The sequence below is a fragment of the Octopus sinensis genome, linkage group LG6, assembly GCF_006345805.1.
Source record: "Octopus sinensis linkage group LG6, ASM634580v1, whole genome shotgun sequence".
In the NCBI taxonomy this organism is placed as follows: Eukaryota; Metazoa; Mollusca; class Cephalopoda; order Octopoda; family Octopodidae; genus Octopus; species Octopus sinensis.
Window position 1 is genome coordinate 68949680 of NC_043002.1, and position 20504 is coordinate 68970183.

General features: G+C 33.6%; 1 protein-coding gene across 3 annotated transcripts in view; it reads left to right on the forward strand.

Moving 5' to 3' along the window:
* Window positions 1-20504, forward strand: part of LOC115212958 (zinc finger CCHC domain-containing protein 2) — a 176839-nt gene that overhangs the window by 116273 nt on the left and 40062 nt on the right. For all 3 annotated transcript variants that reach the window (XM_029781811.2, XM_036503984.1, XM_036503983.1), the window contains exons 3-4: window positions 3242-3359; window positions 17458-17528. In XM_029781811.2, the coding sequence (XP_029637671.1) occupies window positions 3242-3359; window positions 17458-17528 (189 nt within the window). The remainder of the gene's footprint in view (window positions 1-3241; window positions 3360-17457; window positions 17529-20504) is intronic.

Below are 20504 nucleotides of genomic sequence, written 5' to 3' on the forward strand. Positions count from 1 at the left end.
TAACAACTTGATTAGTTTGATTAAAATGGCCACACATTAAAAGCTCAAATTGCTGTAAAACTGAAAGCGAAACTTGAAAAAGAATAATCTATTTAGCAGAAAAGCTTGAATTTCATATATAGTTTATACTTTGTGTTCAACAGCTGTTTCTTGAAGATAAACACCACCAAATGTATAATTACATAATTGTGAAACATAATTAAATTAGATTAAGTCAAATTAATTTTAAAACAATGTTGACTCAAATTATCAGGAATGTTACATTAAGCAGAAAACTGTTTCTGGACCAGTATTGCAATTATGTAATTATATATTTTATGGTGTTTAACTTCATGAAACAGCTGTTGAACATAAAATCTGAACTATATGTGCTTTTTTTGTTAAATGTGTTGTTCTTAAAAGATTGTTTTAACCAATTATGTATACACATGCAATCCAGTCTCACTTGGATTTACTGTAATGGAGTTTAAATCAACCCTTAAAAACCTTGGATTTATTTTTTTGATATTTGTACATTGCTTCTCTATAATGCAAAAATCCTAAGTGTTGACTGAAGACACACTCCTTCGCAAATGATCAGCTATTATTTTGTAAACAATGTTTTGAAACTGTTCATGTTTTCGAAAGGAGAGATCTGACTCTCACATCTCTGTGGGAGAAGATAGGCCTCTCTATTCCTCTTAAAAAACTTATGTCCGGGTGCCAAATTTGCCTCAATTGATGGTATTATTCGGGTGGGGGGTGGGGAGCAGGGGCATACACAAAACATGTATGCAGTAGGTGTATGTGTTTGTGTGTGTGTTGCCTATACACACACACACACACACACACATATATATACTTAAGACTTAGTTGTGATCTGAACATAACCACTTCTGACAACAGAGGATCAGGAGTCCTTTTGGGCATTCTATTTTCCTTACTGGAAGGGTTCCCAACACATGGGCAAAAGATGGGGTTAGATGATAGGGGTAGTGTTTTCAAAAGGGCTGGCATATGCAACCTGATCACCTCTGCTGATCAAACTCCCAATCCATGCGTTCCCATCGCAATACTGATTCTCCAGAATTGGTTTGGGTGTGAAAACCAACTTTAAAGTATAAATATAGATGTTTTTGAATCAGCAATGTTGTGTTTGGTTAAGTCCTATTTGGGGTGAAAAATCAATAAACTGATTCCTTATGGAGTTTTCCATTTAATCAGGATTAAAAAAATCGATAAACCGATTCCTTATAGGACTTCCCACTAAAATTGGCTACACCCCATTTTCAACCATAACTTTTACAAATTTTGATGTATTTTGTTCAAACTTGATGCCAGCATTACTTAGAACTCATGGGATCTTTGAATGCTTTAAGTTCTCCAAAAATGTAAAAAAAAACCAAAAAAACAATTGAGAGTGTGGAAAAAATCGATAAACTGATTCCTTATAGAATTTCCCAATCAAATTGTCTGCAACTCATTTTCAGCCAAAAGTTTACCAATTTCAACAGATTCTGCTCAAATGTTACTTAGTTTGGTTTGAAATAAAGAGCTTGATTAGCTTAATAATCCTAACTTAATCCCAAGCAAAGCCAGGCTATACTGCTAGTGATATTTAAACAGGAGAATGCATATAGTGTACAAATTACTGAGATGAATCTCTTCTCTCTAATTCTGAAAATATTCTCCTTGATTACTGATTCTCATTGCAGAATAAATTCTTCCAGAAAGTTGAAATGTGTGTAGAGCTGATTGTGGAATTATTGGCATATTTTCCTTACAATACATCCAAAGAAAGTGCCTAAAATATAACCATGCTCTATGCACAATTTTTCTGTGACCCTGTCAAGGTTTTTGATTCAGTGCCACACAACAACACTGTGTGAATAGTTCTTGAGGTGCCTTTTGATTGCTTCTTAACAATTGTTATATTGTTATGCTTGCATAGACTGGATAAAAATCTGCAATTTGGCACATTGGTGTTTTTATTCTGTGTCATCTTGTCTTGAAACTTAAATATTCTGCAATAATATCATCACTTTATTTCATGTTTTTCTTGGTCTTAAATTTGCCATGAGTATCTTTTATTGTCGTCACATAACACATTTTAGCTGAGGGGATACTGTTTTTTTGCATTATGTGTGCTTAACAGGACAATCATTTCTCCTGCTCACGTTTTCTCAATTTACTTAAACATACAGTAGATTATGTTAACTCATTTCTCTCTACAGATGTTCTACAGTCTATATATCACACTAACATGCAACATCATTATTCTACTAATTTCGATAAAAACCATTTGATATTATTGTCTGTGATTGGATTCTTATATCATTATGCTTCATATACTCTGCCTTTTAGAAAGAAAGAGAGAGGTGGAGAAGAGGGCGAGTATATGTTCATCACCAAGTGATTAAAATTTATTTTAGCTCAAATCTTCATCAGCATCAGTGTAGTTGATGACATAATCTCTCATCCATTAGCTACTCAGTTTATGTTTCAGACCAAATAACATAAGGCAAAAGAAAGACAAGATTGTTACAATGTTTTATTACCATGGATTTACTGATTATATATATCTGAGACAAAAATGAACATGGCCTTGGCAGGAAACGTTTTTATCAGAAGATAAATATATTTTTATACACATAATTAATGTAAATTTATAAAATTATAAATCTTAGAAGCTATGGTACCTTCATATAAACTGTGGGAAAGGGGAAAACTAGCGTTATTAGTAGATCCCAATTTAGAGTAGCTCAAATACTCTCTGATGTGTTCACTGTGCTAGTACATGAATACACATGCAACACACAGTAGAAGTTGCTTATTATGATAATTTTAGGATGGAGCCTTTTGGATAACAATAAACAAGTGATAACATAGCAGATGATGTAACAGTATCATGTGCATGTTTGGGACCTACTAATTTTGATAATAAAAACCATTTGGTAATATTCTCTGTTATTGGATTATGAGATTTTCACTATTCTATATGAAAAGATCTATGATGATCTCAAATTTCTGTTGCTAGTTGAAATTCACATTGTTAGTTTGTTCTGAAGTTGATATTTTATCAAGAAAAATGAGGGTATAGGTATGTTGCCTATTTTATATTGTAATATTGCATAACTGCTATAGTGAAAATTCTTGCATGTGGTTAAATGATGTTTACTTTGATTATTTATGTTTTGTAACTGTTTCCTAATTGAGTACTTGATATGGTTTTCTAAGACTTGTATTTTTTTCCTGTCTCTAGGATGAGTGTTTGTGCTGCCACTGCTCAGTGTCGTATTCATCATCACCAAAGCCCGACGAAGGACCGCACTTCTGCAGCAGCTGCCAACCTCATACATCGCTACCACACAAAGAAAAAGGTGAGTATCTACGCTCTTTTTCATTTATTTTAGTGAAATCATAAAATATTCAAATGATACATTAACTGTATACCGTAACCCAATGAGTAAAATAACACAATGAGATATTTTTAGTTGAAAAAAAAAAATGAAATTATATAAGAAAATTTTGTTTATCATACAATATTCTAATCAATACAATATTCTATACCCCTACAGAATTTCTGAACACATTCTCTCTGAAGGTTCCATTTTTATTCTTTATATCTGGTATTGAATTTCTTACTCTAGACATATCCACATAAATCTAACAATAAGAGAAGCATTCATTGTTTTTTTGGGTAAATACCTATCTTCAAAACTGTCTTGTCATAAGTTTGCATTCTAAGTCCCAGTGGATAATTTGTCAAGAAATTAATGTTTTTGCATCTAGAATGGCAGTGCACGATCACTTGGTGGCAAATATATTCTTGGATAAATAAATCTTTCTCTTCATGGTTGCAAAAAGCAACTGTAAAAAATTACTTTTGAGTCTTTTAATATAACTTATTACAATGGCTATCAGCTGTATCAAAATTTTGGAGAAGTACAATGGGCACACCAATCTTCTAGTTTATTGAACCGTTCTGCTCAAAGAAATTAAAAAAAAATTCAGTTGGATAAAGATGTGCTTCATTACTATTGAGAACTGTGTCACTGCTTAACTATTCTTTGATTTCTCTTGGAACTCTATTATAATGACATTAACTCCAGTTGGTTGGACAAAGAATTGTATACTGTCAGAATCAGTCCATATGTTTACATTTTTGCTGGAAGTCTTGCAAAAGCTTTTAGAGTTGTCCAGGAAACACAAGATTATCTTGACTTATTATCTTTGATTGACTTTGCCAGTATGGCTATTTTCCTTCACCAATTCTAAGCAGAAATTCTGCCGAGTTTTCTCCAGTGTCATCTGTTACTATTTGAATGCACATATTTCTGGTGGGTTGCTTGATATAGAATTCTTCAGAAAACAGAGTTTGTGAAACATTAATGACTTCCACATGACTCAACTAGGAGAGTTTGGCACCCTTCACCAGTAGATCACAATGAACTGTTAATTTCATGTCTGTCATAGATACTGTGGTCCTTTGTTACTTCATATCATCATCATCATTATCGTTTAACATCTGCCTTCCATGCTGGCATGTTGACTATTTGGCTAACTGGCTGACAAGTTTATATATCCTTGTGACATCTTTAATTTAAGTACCTAGTTATATTTCAAACTCAGTGAGTTTGCAGAATGTAGGATCTACCACTATGTTTTTCAGATCTTTGTCTGTAAGCTGGGTAGGAGTCTTCAGTCATAACAGTTTGGTTAAAAAATTGTATTGGAAATTCTTTCTGATAATTACAATTTCTTCCTTCACTGAACCTGCATGAATTGTTCAGATTCTTATGTCCACAGAACCCATAGATTAAGTTCCTTTTAACTCCAGTGAATAACAGGGTATTCTTTTTTTTTTCTTTTTGCTTGAAATATAAGCACAAACAAACAGATCAATATCAGCTTAATCTCTTGGTTTATCTTCTGCTTGATAAAAAGAATAAACGCATTTAGCAGTATTTTTTTTAGTCTTCTTTCATACGTGTGTTAGCAATTACTGTTCCTAGGTTTTTCTCTCAAGGCAAATCATGAAGATGTTGCTTCACCTTTTTATAAAGCTCTATTACTGTAATATGTGATCAATTTCTTGGCTATTCACTGTGAGAAAATGATCATCTCTTTCTAATTTGGATTTATTGTAAAAGTAATAAAGAGGTGGCTTTCCATTGTATTTGATGATGCTCTTGTATAATCTCAAAATGCTTCAGCCTAACACTTTGGGGATCCATACACAATCACTGTTAGTATGCTTTTATTTTCTGATGATCCCTTTGTTCCTATCCATTACTTTAAACATTCATTGTGTATCCGTCAGTAGCAAAAGTAAACATGATGTTGTAGTTGTAAAGACTATCATAACATTGATGTATCTCATATATTGCAAGGTACTTCTGTGTTCATAGATTACATCAAGGCTTTCTCTTGTTACATTGAGCTGCAGAACTTCCACATTGTTTGTAGTGGTCATGTTATATTGCCTTTTATACCCACTCCCATTTAGCTTTTAATACTAGTTTAATCTTGCTTTTAATACTAGTTTAATTTCTTCTGTGGTGAACTCAATAAATTTGAAATCTCTGATGTATAGATTGACATAACATAAGCAATGTTGCAATTTAACTGTCACATCAGAGTTCAAAGTGGGATTGTTTCTCAGTCTGTTTACTTTATTGAAGTTTGTCTCCTAAATCAAAATCTGAGCAAACTCTCATCATTTGTTTCCAGATGGAATAAGTGGCCCAGTTCTGTAAATAAACTTTTCACTAAATTTTATTCTTGGACTATATTTTGGTATTGCTGTTTTCTGATGACCTAGAGAAAACTTGGCATAGTTGAACTCGAGATTTTGTCAGGAAAGGGCCTGACAGTAGATTTAGTTTAATATTACTTTTAATACTGCAGTGGTTTGATGTTTCACCTTCAAATTTTAGTCTATTTCAAAAACTGCACTTGTTATCATTATTCTCATTGCAAAAAAACAAACAAACAAAAAAAACACATCTTGTGTAGTTACATATTGTCCTGTGGAAATACTAACTCTTGGCAAAAATCACATTGCAAAGCAATAACATTTATTTTTCTTTCAATGCTGCTTGAAGTGAGTTTGAGTGTTGGAATTTCTGTTGGTTTTCTGGAAAGCCCTTCTTTCTTCTTTAATTCCACTTAATCAGGTTTTAATTATAAGGCTTCTGTCATCTACCAGATGGGTGTTTCCTTTTGCTTTATTTTCTTTCAATTAAGCTTCAGTCATGCAATTTCTTTTAGCTGCCTGGTGGGTGTCTCCTTATTCTTCACCTTCACCTATTCTACTGTGGTTTCTTGGCATCACAATAATTTTAATTCTTTCAAAAAATGTTCTGGATGATTAGCTCACAGCCACACAAACTTTTCTTAATTCACATTGTGCTGTAAAATAATCTACATTTACAAAAATGAAACTTATGAAATATTTTAAAAAGTGCAAAGATTGTAGAGAATTTTTACTAGATTTTTAGTGGTGATGATTTTTTTTACATATATGTTTAGTTTTAAAACAAAAAAGTCAACAATTTTTCAAAAGATATAAAAGAATTCTAAAAAAAAATGTCAAATTCTTGGAACTTTTAGAAATCTAGAAAGCGGAGCTATTGCCATCTAATTTTAATGGAAAGCTAAATGTGTTTTGTCCATTTTTCAAAAATGAAATTGTTTCAGGAATTTTTTTAAAGAGTTGTTACTTAAAAAAATTTTTAATATGAAATTATTTAAAGATAATTTTTAATTTTGAGCAAGAACTTCATCTTTTGTAAAGGAGACTATAAAAACACATGCTCACACCAACATACATATAAAACACCAAATACTTAAAATTTGTAATTAAAGATTTTAATTTAAAAAGTATTTTAATTTTGTTGTGCAATTTATTTTTAAAATTTAATATATATATAAAAGATCTAATTTTGACTCTCTTAAGGCCTACATATGCAAATCCAATATAGCTTTGACATTCTTTATAGGAAGTTGCCTATTGTTTCTTCTCATTTTCTATTAAAAGAATAATTTAAATTTATATTCATTATTGTCTGGGTTAAGTTAGCCTTATGTACCAAATTATGATGCTCTAGAGCATAGCTTCTCAAAGTGGGCAATTTCAACTTACGGGTGGGTGATGGGCAAATATCTAGAAAATGGTGAGCGATGTGAACATTTTATGGGTGACAAAGAATTTTTAGAAATTTACTTATATCTAGGCATGCCTAGAATAAGGATGAACTTTTATTGGTTTGACTACTCGCATGAGACATCCCTTTATATTAAAAAAAGTGGACTTGTTTATTGATCGAGTATTTTTGTTGTACAGTCATTCAGATGGTTGTCATATGTGCTAAAAATAACAGCCAAATAGGCCTAGACTTTAAATCAAGTTTCTTTTTTTTCATAATCATAGGAAGTCCCACCTGTAGAGTACAAATTCGCAAAAATTTTCTGAAAACTCTGAAAAATAAAAAAGTTATGGAGGGTTATATGTCATGCGTAGTTCTATGCTTTCATATCAAAACACGAGTGCTATTTTCAGGATGTTGACAAAATGTGCAGTCATGCACAAAGTGACAGCTTGAAATTCTGTTTCTTGACTGGGTGAAAATGATCAAACTTTAAACCTCTATAACTCTTTAAAAACATTTTTCTGGAAAAAACTGAATAATTCCAGCAATTTAGCTTGGAAAGGTATATTAATGTGCTAAATTTTAAAACTTTCAATAAACTTTGACTTCTGAAATGCTGGCAGGCAAATGAACTAGATCTGTATTTGCTCCAGTAAAGGCGTGTCATCTGACTCTGCTCTATCGACTTCTTCTCTTTAGGGATACCATACTGCCTCTCTGACACCATCTATATAAATCCGTTTTCACATTTTTACTTTACTGATGCCTTCAGTCAAGAAAATTGGTTGACAGTATAGTAGTGATTATTCATCATTTGAATTTATTTCCTCTCCTCAGAACTGTCAGTTATCAGTGTTATTTCTTTTCCATCAAACATTGACCTATGAAGTAATGAAACCTTCACACTTGAAGTATCACTTTGATGAAAAGCATTCTGATAAAGGGGACAAGCTGTTATAATTTCTGCAACTGAGTGCCTTTTTCAAAAAGCAAGCACAAACATTCAACATGCTATTCCATAAAACTAGCAAACAGGAAAATGAAGGGTTGATTGCATCGTACAATGTTGCATTGTTTGTTGCTAAGTCTGGGAAGTCTCACACAATTGGAGAAACATTACTTTGCTGGTTATTAAGGAAGTTTTGTCAACCGTTATGCACAAAAGCCCGATAACATTATGAAGAAGATCCCACTTAGTAATAACATGATTTCTTGATTCATTGATGAAATGGCCAACAATGTAAAACATCAGCTCATTAATATTCTCCAGCATTCTGAATCTTCTATACAAGTAGATGAGTCAACTGTTGTGGACAATCGATGTTTGATGATGGTATACGTTCGGTACTTTAGTGAAGACCTTCAACCTTGTGAGGAAATGCTGTTTACAGAGAAATTGCCGCTTGATTCAAAAGGTGCAACTATTTTCCGCTCAAGTCTTTCCTTTTTGAACATAATATCCCACTCAGTAATATTCTTGCCTGTGCGTCTAATGGAGCCCCTTTGATGATAGAAAGATACAGAGGTTTTTCATCTCTCTTAAAGCATGAAATTTCCTACCAGATACTAACTGTTCATTGCTTGGCACACCAGCAGCATTCAGTGGCAAAAAATATGAACAGTATACTGAATGATGCGCTTCAGTTAGTTATTGAGACTGTGAACAAATTAAAGTTCAGTCCCTTGTCTGATCGAATTTTCCATCAACTCTGTCTGAGAAATGATGAGGACTATACCAAACTCTTATACCATACCAAAGTCAAAAGGAAACTGTGTTTTACACTTTGTTGAACTGTTTTGTATAATCATATCTTTCTTTGAAGATACTCCACTATCTGCTTCATTGATGGCTGCAAGGTGTGATATCTTTTTCTTTGTGATATATTCACGAAATTAAATCATTTGAATAAGTTATTGCAGGGAAACAGAAAAATTCTCATTGATTGTAAATCATTTATCACTACCTTCATTTCAAAATTGGTACTGTATAAGACTAACATTTCAAAACGTCAATTCCATCAATTTCCACAACTTGATACTTTGAAAGATGAATTGGTTGATGAGGATTTAACTACATATAGTAACTATTTACAATCATTGCACGATGACATGATGGAGCGATTTCAAGATGTTATTGCACTGAATATTCCAAATTGGTATAGCAATCCATTTGGGGTTGATACAGTTGATTGTGAGGATGACTTTTAGGAGGAATTGAGAGAATTACAAAATGACAGTGATGCCACAATGCAATATTGCCGTAATGCAAAGAAGGTTTGTGGTACCACCAAAGTATATTGAATTCCTACCCCAATCTGTGGAAACATCTGAAATTACTTTTGCTTGCCTTCCCTACCTCGTACCTGGTTGAATTTGGTTTTAACCATGTTGGAACTTTACTTTCCCATAAAAGAATTGGACTGGATGTGACACAGTGAGGAGACTTGTGGCTAAAGTTGACAAGTTTGAAACCGAATGTATCTGCACTAGCTGCATTTGACCAGACACATGGTTTTCATTAAGATGTTGTATTCTTTTCCTTTATAATACAATCATTAATTATTTTTGCATCAGTAGTTCTGATCAATGGTTCATTTGGGGAAAATAAAAATCTATGTAAAAGAAAGCACAAGTTTACCGAAGTTAATCTGTCTGCATAATATAGAGTTAATGTTAGAATTTTATTCACACTAATGGCAAAACTAAACCCACAATAAGGGATTTGTAACACGTCTACAATATAGTGTGTGTGTGGCAAATGATTCAAGGTGGGGTTCTCATAGGGGATTTAGTGTTAGGTTTTTTTTTTACACAGGTGGGTGATGGAGCATCTTTTGGTCGATAGGTGGATGATATTGCAATTTGGCATGAAAAGTTTGGGAAACACTGCTCTAGAGTATTTCCTCTGGATTTGTATGGATACAATGTGCACAGAGGATATTTATATGATAATTTGAGCACTAGTTTCTGATGATTTATATTTTATATATTATTTTTCAAATTAAAATCTTAAGTTCCCATACAACTACACCCACTTTAAACTTTATCTTGTTTCCATTATAACTAGTGACATAAGATAGTGACATTTATGCTTAAACTTCTTCTAAGGACAAGTTTTGTAAGATCAATTGAATTGGTTTCAATATATAACTTATAATTTCTTTTAGTAGCACTGAATTGATGGAAAGCAACAACTGTTTTTGTGATATTATAGCTTGATACTATAATACATCTACCTGGATCATTATCATTTGTGCAAAATCTATCAGTCTTTGTTGTATAAAACAATATCACATCCATTATTTGGTCATACCTTACCAATATTATCTTGAAGTTGGGAGTATTTGGTGTGATAGCAAGTATAGTGAGACAGACTTGTTCAACTATTTTTAAAGATGACTGTTTAATCAGATACATTAAGGGATGAGGGATAGATAGAGAAATACTTATTGCTAAATAATAGTCTTCAGTGAGCAAGACAACTAGCTACTGTGAAAGGTGTACACAAAGAGGTAGGAAGGATTCCATGAACGTAATGTACTTTGTTATTGACTGAATTGTTTTCTTTACTCAGCTTAACATTGCCATTTAACTTTCTAGAAACAAGCAAATTTTTGTCGGGTATAATAATAGTTACTTTCTGTTGATTCTTTTAGAATATTGTTTGTGTTGACAAACAACTTGAGAATTACTATCCAACTTTTTATGCATTTCATTTGTTTTCTTCTTGCTTCTGCTGTTAGTTTTGAAAATAAGTCTGAACAAATTGAATTTTCCACTGAAATTTATTGGCCTGTTGGGTCCAGTTTAAGTTGGTAATTAAGAAAAGCTTGTATGTAATAATTAACACGTTTCCTTCATCCATTTAAATCTGTCATCATGTTCATGTAAGGACTCATTTTAACACTTATTAGTTGGTGTATGCTGAATCCTGAGTGTGAGTTTATGAGATTCAAAATTGCAAGATTATAGGGAAATAAATAAAACAAAATCTAAATAAAATCATTAAGAAATAGCAATTGACTTGTAGAGCTAATTGCTAACTCCCCAGAAGCAATTTTCTCTTGAGACTTGATCTATCCATTGTAAAAAAGAATTTGTTCATACAAACAAGTCATATAACTGGACAAGTTAGTTCTATTAAAGTTTGATTGTAAGAAATTACTTTAGAGGATTTAAAAATAGAACCAGTGTCTGTCTAAATGCTGGGAAAATTATTTTAATTAGTTGTACTAGATAAAAACTTGTTCAGAAAATGTTTTCGAAATTTTTTCTTAGGTATAATTTTCTTTTTGTTGTTGATGGGAGGGTTTTACATTGTGATTTCACTCCAACTATTGAAAATTTTCAGTCTTGTTTGCCATTTGAAAAACAAAAGAAAAGTTAACAAAAAGTGGTGCTCCAGCATGGCCACAGCCAGATGACTGAAACAAGTAAAAGAGTATAATTATTTATTTATTTTTTTGTAATATATTTTAAGAGATAGTTGTCACATGTTAGTTTGCTCAGTGAGTTTTAATCACTTAGTGTGTGGAGTAAAATAATGAAAAGTAAATACAAGTAAACTAAATATTGGAATGGTCTAAAATAAAAGATCTGAAGTGGAATAAGCCAGCAACATCTTAAGGGTTTACTGTTTATTTCCATACTCTTTAGCTTGAGAACTAACTCTAAACATACCTACCTTAGGAAGAACTGCCATGTTGTAAATAAATTCATGATTTAAACTTCGACAGAGCTATTAAGCAAGAAACTTGTTTTCCTCTATGGAATTCACACAAGTTTTTAGTGTTAAAAATAAATATCCTTTTGAGTGTGAGTGAGTATATTTCATACGTGTTTACCTCCTTGTTTGATGAATTCATTTCTAAGTACCTAAATGTGTCAAAATGTACTCATGCTGACATTATATGTTTATCAGATATAATAAAATTTTTCACGAATGTATTATGTAGTTCTTGAGTCATTACTTCTAAGCAGAACAGGGATAGTTCTACCAGGAAATACACCATTTTCAGATCATTCTTACTGGATGACTGGATATTTAGAGAATTAAGTATCAAGTTCAGAAACATAAAAAAAGAAAAGCTTTTGTGAAAACAGTTCAGACACACACACACACACTGATTATTATTGAAACTAATTGTGCTTCTGCTACATTTGAGAGTAGTATGTGAACATACTCTTAAATATGGTTTCTGATTACAAATATCTTGGGTCATACAATAACATCATCTGAAAAAGATTTTCTAACTAGAAAGGGTATGGCCTGGTCAGCCTGTAATGATATGCATAAGATCTGGTCAGCAAATCTAAGTAGAGATTTCAAACTTAAAATCTTCAAAGCCCCAGTCGAACCAATTCTACTATATGGCTCAGAAATCTGGATGTTATCAAAGAAGCTTGAGAGGTGGTTGGAACTTACACTTGCCTCCTTATGAGAGCTCAAAATCTCTTGTGGAAGTGTCATCCAACCAAAGTACAAATTTATGGGAAATTACCACCTGTATCATCTCTTGTGAAAGTTAGAAGAGTCGAGTTTGCTGGATATTGTTGTTGAGCTGAAAGCGAGGTAATTTCTACTCTTCTTCTCTGGAAGCCATCTGCTCACGATACCAGAGGGCGCACACTCTCCTACCCTGATGTAATCTCCAGGGATACAGGCATCCAGCAACAGGATCTCTGTAATGCTATGACAGACCGTGAGGTCTGGCGTAACATAGTAAATTCCATTGTCTCGACACCGGTCGAACAATGATGATGATGATGTGAACATCAGCCAATCTGAATGCAAGGGAATAGAAATGTAGATTATTGTGCGCTGCAAGCCTACTTCTCAGCCACATCATTTTGGGTTCAGTCCCATTGTATGGCACCTTGGGTAAGTGTCTTCTACTTATAGCATGAGGCTGACTAAAGCCTTGTGAGTGGATTTCGTAGATGGAACTGAAAGAAGCTCATCTTATATATATGTGTATGTGTGTGAGGGAGAGGGGAGAGTCTTGTTTTGACACCACATTATAGTTTGTGTGTGTGTGTGTGTCTGTTACTGTCCTTCATTTCTAATCTTCTGTGAAAACATGCCTGGCTATGGGGAAATATTAACTTACTTGGAAACAGAAAAGGCATCTGGCTGTAGAAAAATCTACTTCAACCAAATCCATCTGACTCATGCAAGTGTGGAAAAGTGGATGTTAAAACAATGATGATGACAGATAAGGAAAGCTAATTTCAAATTGAACTGTTGCCTCATGTTCTGGCAGGATATTTGAAACAGGACATAACCGATATGAAAGTTAACCCTTTAGCATTCATATTACTCTATCATATGTAATCCTTGTTCATTCACATTGTTTTAAAGTAATCTTGCATTATTTTGTTACTTTAAGATTTTGATGATCTGATCGATTATTTTTAGAATAACATTGTAGGGTAGGTGCTAGAGATTACATCTGGTCTTTTGAACATAAAGTAGATACAATATTTGGGCTGGATATGGCTGGTTTAAATACTAAAGAGTTGAAGAACCTTAAAGTAGGTGAAATACAGTGAATTCTTGCAATCCTGGATAAAGCTTGTGTTCTGAAAAGGGATATAAGTATTTTCTAGCTTAGACTCATTTTAGATTAAGTTTTTGTTTTGTATAGTTTTATGACTTTCACATCCAATATAATTGAAATTTTTTAAATTCATATGTTTTGTGATGTTTAAAGCATAAATAAAGAGCATGTCTGAAACCAGCAGATTCTTAATCTTTATCAACAACTATTTATCAAAATCAACTCATAATTTATTTTCATTGATTAGAATATATTCTAATTTTTCAGTGTATTTTCCGCCAAGTTGATAATAAAAATGATAAAACTATCAAGAAACAGCAAAGTTATTAATTTCTTTTGATCCTAAGTATGGTTACTCTTATAGCTTGGTAGTATTTATTAATATATGAAACCTTTGTAATTTTACGTTAACAAGGGAGAATATACAGACAAAAAGGATGTAGTTTAGGAGAAAAAGATTTGGGAGTTGTGTTCTGGGATCAGGTATATGGGAAATTTGGAGTAATTGGTGAAATGGAGACAGCTTTAGATGGAGGTGATATAGAATGAGCAAATCTAGAGAAGCATTAACAATTGTAGTAATTGTAGAAGAGTCAGTGAGAATGCAACAGTGAACAATTACTGGTTGTATTGTGTTGGTGTTGAAAATGTGTATCAGGTGGATAATCTTGTTTGAATATAATTAAAGATGTGTATGAAGGGGAAGAATCATCAATGATTCATTTGCAGAATTCTATTGTCAGGCAAACTTGCTTCTTGAATAAAGGTAACAATAGTTTAAAGATGAATATTTTTTTAACACTGAAAGGAAACTAAACAGGTATTTTGGTAAATGTGTGGTCTCCATAAATGCTTACAGCAATCACACCTATATCAAATGTTGTGTGATGTCTTGGCTTACTTCCATAGGTGACTTCCATTAACAACTTTGAATAATCTTTTTTCAAAGATATGTTTTAAAATGTTATAACTAATCTCAGTGACTGATTTTTAGACAGAGACAAGAGTTTCCTGTCCAGCTTTGTTTCTACTTGTTTATCATCTAAATACACTTTTTGAGTCTTTCTTTTTATTACTTTCCTTTATTAGTTAATATCTTCTATAGTCAAACTTCTGTGGAAGTAAATATATATTAGACTGATTGATAATTGCAAATCTTTTACCAATATTTGATATTCTTTAGTTGATTCAGTATGAATGATTTTTTCCCCTGTAGACATGGATTAATTCCTTTCTTAGTGCTATTTATTTTCATTCAGTCTCAGTTAATGTTACACTTCAAACTGCCTAACTTCTGACTTCAGTTTTCATGACTGAAACTGTTTGTCATTATCATTGATTTAATGTCCACTTTTCCATGTATCCATGGGTCAGATGGAGTTAAATTGAGGCAGATTTTCCATGGTTGGACTCCCTTCCTGTTGCCAACCCACACTTGTTTCCAAGCAAGGTAATATTTCCCCATGACCAGGCATATTTTTGCAAAATATTGGGTTTGGACAACACTGCTTGTATGACAGTGATATTCATTTACAACCGTCACACAATGTGAAGATGTGAAGACGAGGGAAAACACAAACACACACACACGACAGGCTTTTTTCAGTTTCCACCTACCAAATTGACTCTCAAGTTTGTTCAGTTCAGGGCTAAGGGGCTGAACCTGAAACCATGTGGTTGAGAAGTAAAGTTCTAAGCCATGCCTTCATTTCTTATTTTTAACATTATTTTTGCTCCATTTGTTCTTATTCGGTTATTAAACCCTTTTGGATCATTGGGTCAAAGCTTGTTCTAAATATTTTAATGAGTATTACTTTCAAGTAGCAGTTAATCATCTGAATATAATAATTAACCTTGATTAATAACATTGTAAAGTCTGCTTTACCAGCCATTTCAATCATGAAATAAGTATAACTAGAAATATTGCAATAATGGTGGAATTATTATTATCATTAACTATATAAAAAGCTGTTTAGGACTTCTGTTTTAGAGGCACAAACATGGCTGTGTGGTTAAGAATATTACATCCTAATCACACTGTTTTAGGTTCTGTCCCACTGCGCAGCATGGAAAAACAGGCATAAACTTAACATCTCATATTTCTGTATAGTTTTCTAAAATATAATCTATTATAATAAAATGTCATTTACATATATAGTCAAAAGCATGTAGCAAAATCATAAATCAGCCTGTAATTTATGTTTATTTTATTTCTTTTTAAACATTCTTATTGTAACTTCTTTATACATAACATGTGAGAATTTCTTAATTTGGAGTTGAGAAAAATAACCTGCTTTAATTGTTTTACTTTTGACTCTTCTGAGTTGTTACAGATCCTCATCTCTATTTGTATATTGTTCATTTGGTCACTCTTCAATTTCTCTTACACCTATTGTGTAACGGATTTTGTTGCTATACAACAAGTAGCAACAAACCTCCTGCTGTTCTTGATATCTTTTTTTCTTCTTTAAAACGAGAAAGTTTCTAAAAATATTCACTGTAGTATTTCGTCTCCCCACCTCCTCATATGGTATTTGATTGTTTTTACAGGCAGCACAATGCTAAAAGTAAATTCTGCATGTATAATCAGCTTTTTTGTTGACTTGTGCTTGAGAAACTTAACTGGTGTAACACATATACATATATAATCTGGGTGAATTAGTATTTTTGATTTATTGATTTCTTTACAAAGTGAAGAGGAAATAAACAGCTGATAACTAGGTTGACTTAAGATGATTAACAAGTTCGGTAGTCAACATAGGTTGTTGCTTATAAAAAGGTAACAAGAGATTTCCTAAAGATGTTTAATATATACATGTGCGTATGCTCACACACATGCAAACACATACACAAAACAAAAACAAAAGCAAAAGATAGTTGCTCACATATATTTCTCATTGTCAGAATTTTAGTTTTGCTAACCAGATTAGATTTATACTTAGAGTTATTGCCTCTGTTTCAATTTCTATAAAACAGTAACCCCCTTGATTTCTGATCTAACAAGTACTTTTTCTACTTGGTTGTGTTTTTTCTTCAATGATTGTCAACATTGTTTTCTGAAGAAATTGATTTTCTTCAAATAATGATGCTTTCAGTACCATTTAGCGGTTTTGTCTTGAGAAAAATACTGTCGGTCTTGTTCACTTTAAAATTTAACATTTATTACCTTCTGTGCCAATTAACTAAATGTAGTTAAATTATACTTGAAATATAAAGTTCTTGTTTATTCTACTTAGATACCATTGCCAAGTGGATAATATGGATGTTTATTGGTCAAGAGTTATTACCACACTGCAGTTTGTTCTTATGCAATGTATTTAACAGTCAACATACAAAAGCTTTGTGTCTTATATTAAAGTCACAACAGAATGTATAATGTTCTGTATTGTGATTTCTTTTATGAGAATTATATACTTTTATACAAATTTTGGCTTCTGACAGTTCTTCTGTTTTGTATTTCTATATAGCACTACCTTTGACTCCTAAGTTACTTGTTTCATTTCAGCAATACTGGACAAATGAACGTTGATTAATTTCATCTTAGATAAAATGTATTCTGTTTTGGGGCAATATGTTAAGCTAATTGTTCTAGGAAAAATTATTGGAATTATTTTCTTTTGATTTTTATCTCTTGAGATGGAATATATAAGATAATCTCTGAAAGACAAGAGGTAGCAAATATTAATGTAATATAGTTTTTTTATTTTGTCAATTTAAAGAAATCATGAAAACATATTTTTCAGCAAAATTCTCTATATTTACAGCTCATGTTACTCGAATTAAAGTCAAAGGTACACGGAAACTTTTGGAGAAGCCAACAGATTTTATCATGCAGGTAAGTCTTTTCTTTTAATAAGTATTTTTTTTATTTGTTTCTTATAAGAAATGTATTTCTATTCTGATAGATGCATAATAGAGGTTAAAAAAAAAATTAGATTTCCTTGCAGCAAACATTGCAATCATATCTGATTGTGTGTGTGTGTGTGTGTGTGTGCATGCGTATATGCACACACACACACACACACATTATATATATATATAATTTTAATGTCCACTTTTCCATGTTTGCTTAGGATGGATGGAATTCATTGAGGTAGATTTTCTTCAGCAGGATATCCTTCCTGTCACCAACCTTCACCTGTTTCTAAGCAACCACGTGTTCTTGAGGAAGACTGGAAATGAATGACACAAATTGTATTGCTATGACATTCATTTACTACTATTACACAGTATCATGACAAGAAGACCCCAAAATACCTGTTTGCATGCACAAACAAACCCATGCACACCTGAAAAGATATGAGGAGTCGGACGATTGTGTTAGGCTCCAATGGTTTCTGATACCCTTCCTAATGCCAGCCATTTTACAGTGTACTGAGTGCTTTTTATTGTGGAATTATTTCTATTTCTTCAATTTCTGTGATCATCATCAGACTTCGGCTTTCCATGCTGGCATGGGTTGGACGGTTTGACTGATTTGGATAGGTTTCTATAGCTAAATGCCCTTCCTAGCACCAACCACTCGAAGAGTGTAATGAGTGTTTTTTACATGCCACTGGCCTGACACCAGCATCGGCCACAACTATGGTCTCACTTGGTTTGACAGGTCTACACAAGCATGGTATATCACCAAAAGTCTCAGTCACCTGTCACTGCCTCCATGAGGCCCAATGCTTGAATGGTGCTTTTTACATGCCACAAGTTTGGGTGCCAGTCAGACGGCATTGGTATCGACCATGACTGATTTCACTCATTTCAGCAGGTCTTCACAAGCATAGCATATCACCAAACAATTGAAGGGTACTACATCTCTAAATCTTACACAGATGCTGCTATAAATTCTAGGTCAGCAACATTTAGGAGTTCTTATGCCTAGACAGTCTTAAACTACTCTGTTTTGATTAAAAAAAAAGAAGACTATAATGAATAGATGGGGCTGAGGACTGAACTTTCCAACTTATTTAGTTCCTCACTGAATTCATTGCATCTCTGCTGATTTCATCTCTGTACATGGCTTGCACCACTGTCACAACCCATTCATTTACTTTTAGTTTTCTTAGAGCTGTCAGATTGAAGATCATGGTACCTCGACATGATGTCATCTCCAAATCAACGGATGCTAGATGGAGCTTCTTCTTGCAGTTGTCTTACTGTGAAGAAAGCATTAGTAGCTCTTCAGCTGGCAAGTATCTGAACTGCATCTCATCTATGCTGATGCTTTTCCTAATCAATTGTGCAAATACTCTGCCATGCTATTCATTACATATGACATCTTCCTCTATTGCCTGGCTGACTATGTGAGTGCCTAGCTTGAGTCCTATTTTTCTTGAGATTTTCAGCATCTTGGATGATTGTCAAGCAGCTTTTTCTATTTTCATATCTTTAATGGTCATTTCAAGCATTTGACTATCTTCTTCAGTAACTGATCCCTCTCTTGGCTATGTTAAGGGTAGTTCTTCATCCTTTCACTCATTTTCCCCATTCAGTAACTTCATGTACTAAAATTCTGAAGTTTCTCCTCATAATCAGTGAAATCTCCTATATGATATCATAATCATCATCATTTAACGTCCACTTTCCATGCTGGTAAGAGTTGGATGATTTGACTGAGGACTGGCAATCCAGCAGGCTGCACCAGGCTCCAATCTGATCTGGCAAGGTTTCTACAGCTGGATGACCTTCCTGACACCAACCACTCTGAGATTGTAGTGGGTGCTTTTTACGTGCCACTGGCACAGGGGCCCAGTCAGGTGGCACTGGCATCAACCATGCTCAAATGGTCCTTTTTATGTGCCACTGGTACAGGTGCTAGTTAGGCGGTACTGACATCAGCCACAACAGTAATTTCACTTCACTCAACAGGTCTTCTCAAGCACAGCATATTGCCTGATGATTGAAGGGTACTCTTAAATGGGCTGGTTAAATGGCCACAGCTACGATCTCACTTGGCTTGCCAGGTCTTCTCAAGCATAGCATATCGCCAAAGGTCTCGGTTGCTTGTCATTACCTCTGTGAGGTCCAGTGTTTGGAGGTAGTGCTTCACCACCTCATCTCAGGTCTTCCTGGGTCTACCTCTTCCACAGGATCCCTCCACTTTTTCGCACAGCTGTCCTCATCCATACATAACACATGACCATACCAGTGCAATTGTCTCTCTTGCACACCACATCTGATACTTGTTATGTCCAACTATTCTCTCAGGGCGCTTACACTCTATTGTGTATGCACACTGACATTACACATCCAGTGGAACATACTAGCTTCATTTCTTTCAAGCCTACACATGTCCTCAGCAGTCACAGTCCATGTTTCACTGCCGTGTAGCATGCTTGTTTGCACACATGTGTCATACAGTCTACCTTTCACTCTGAACGAGAGGCCCTTTGTTACCAGCAGAGGTAGGAGCTCTCTGAACTTTGCCTAGGTAATCCTTATTCTAGCAGCTACATTCTCAGAGCATCCACCCCAGCTACTGACTTGGTAATTGAAGCTATCAACTACTTCTTGTTTGTCCCCCAGCATGTGACAGATGCTGTTTTCTGTGCATTTTCAGTGTTTATTCCTCCCGAACATTTGCCACACATAAAAACTATCTAATCACTAATACTTCCCGCTTTATACATATGATATATATATATTTCTTTACTACCCACAGAGGGGACAAACAAGGACAGACAAACGGATTAAGTTGATTACATTGACCCCAGTGCATAACTGGTACTTAATTTATCGACCCCAGTGTGTAACTGGTACTTAATTTATCGACCCCAAAAGGATGAAAAGCAAAGTCGACCTCGGCGGAATTTGAACT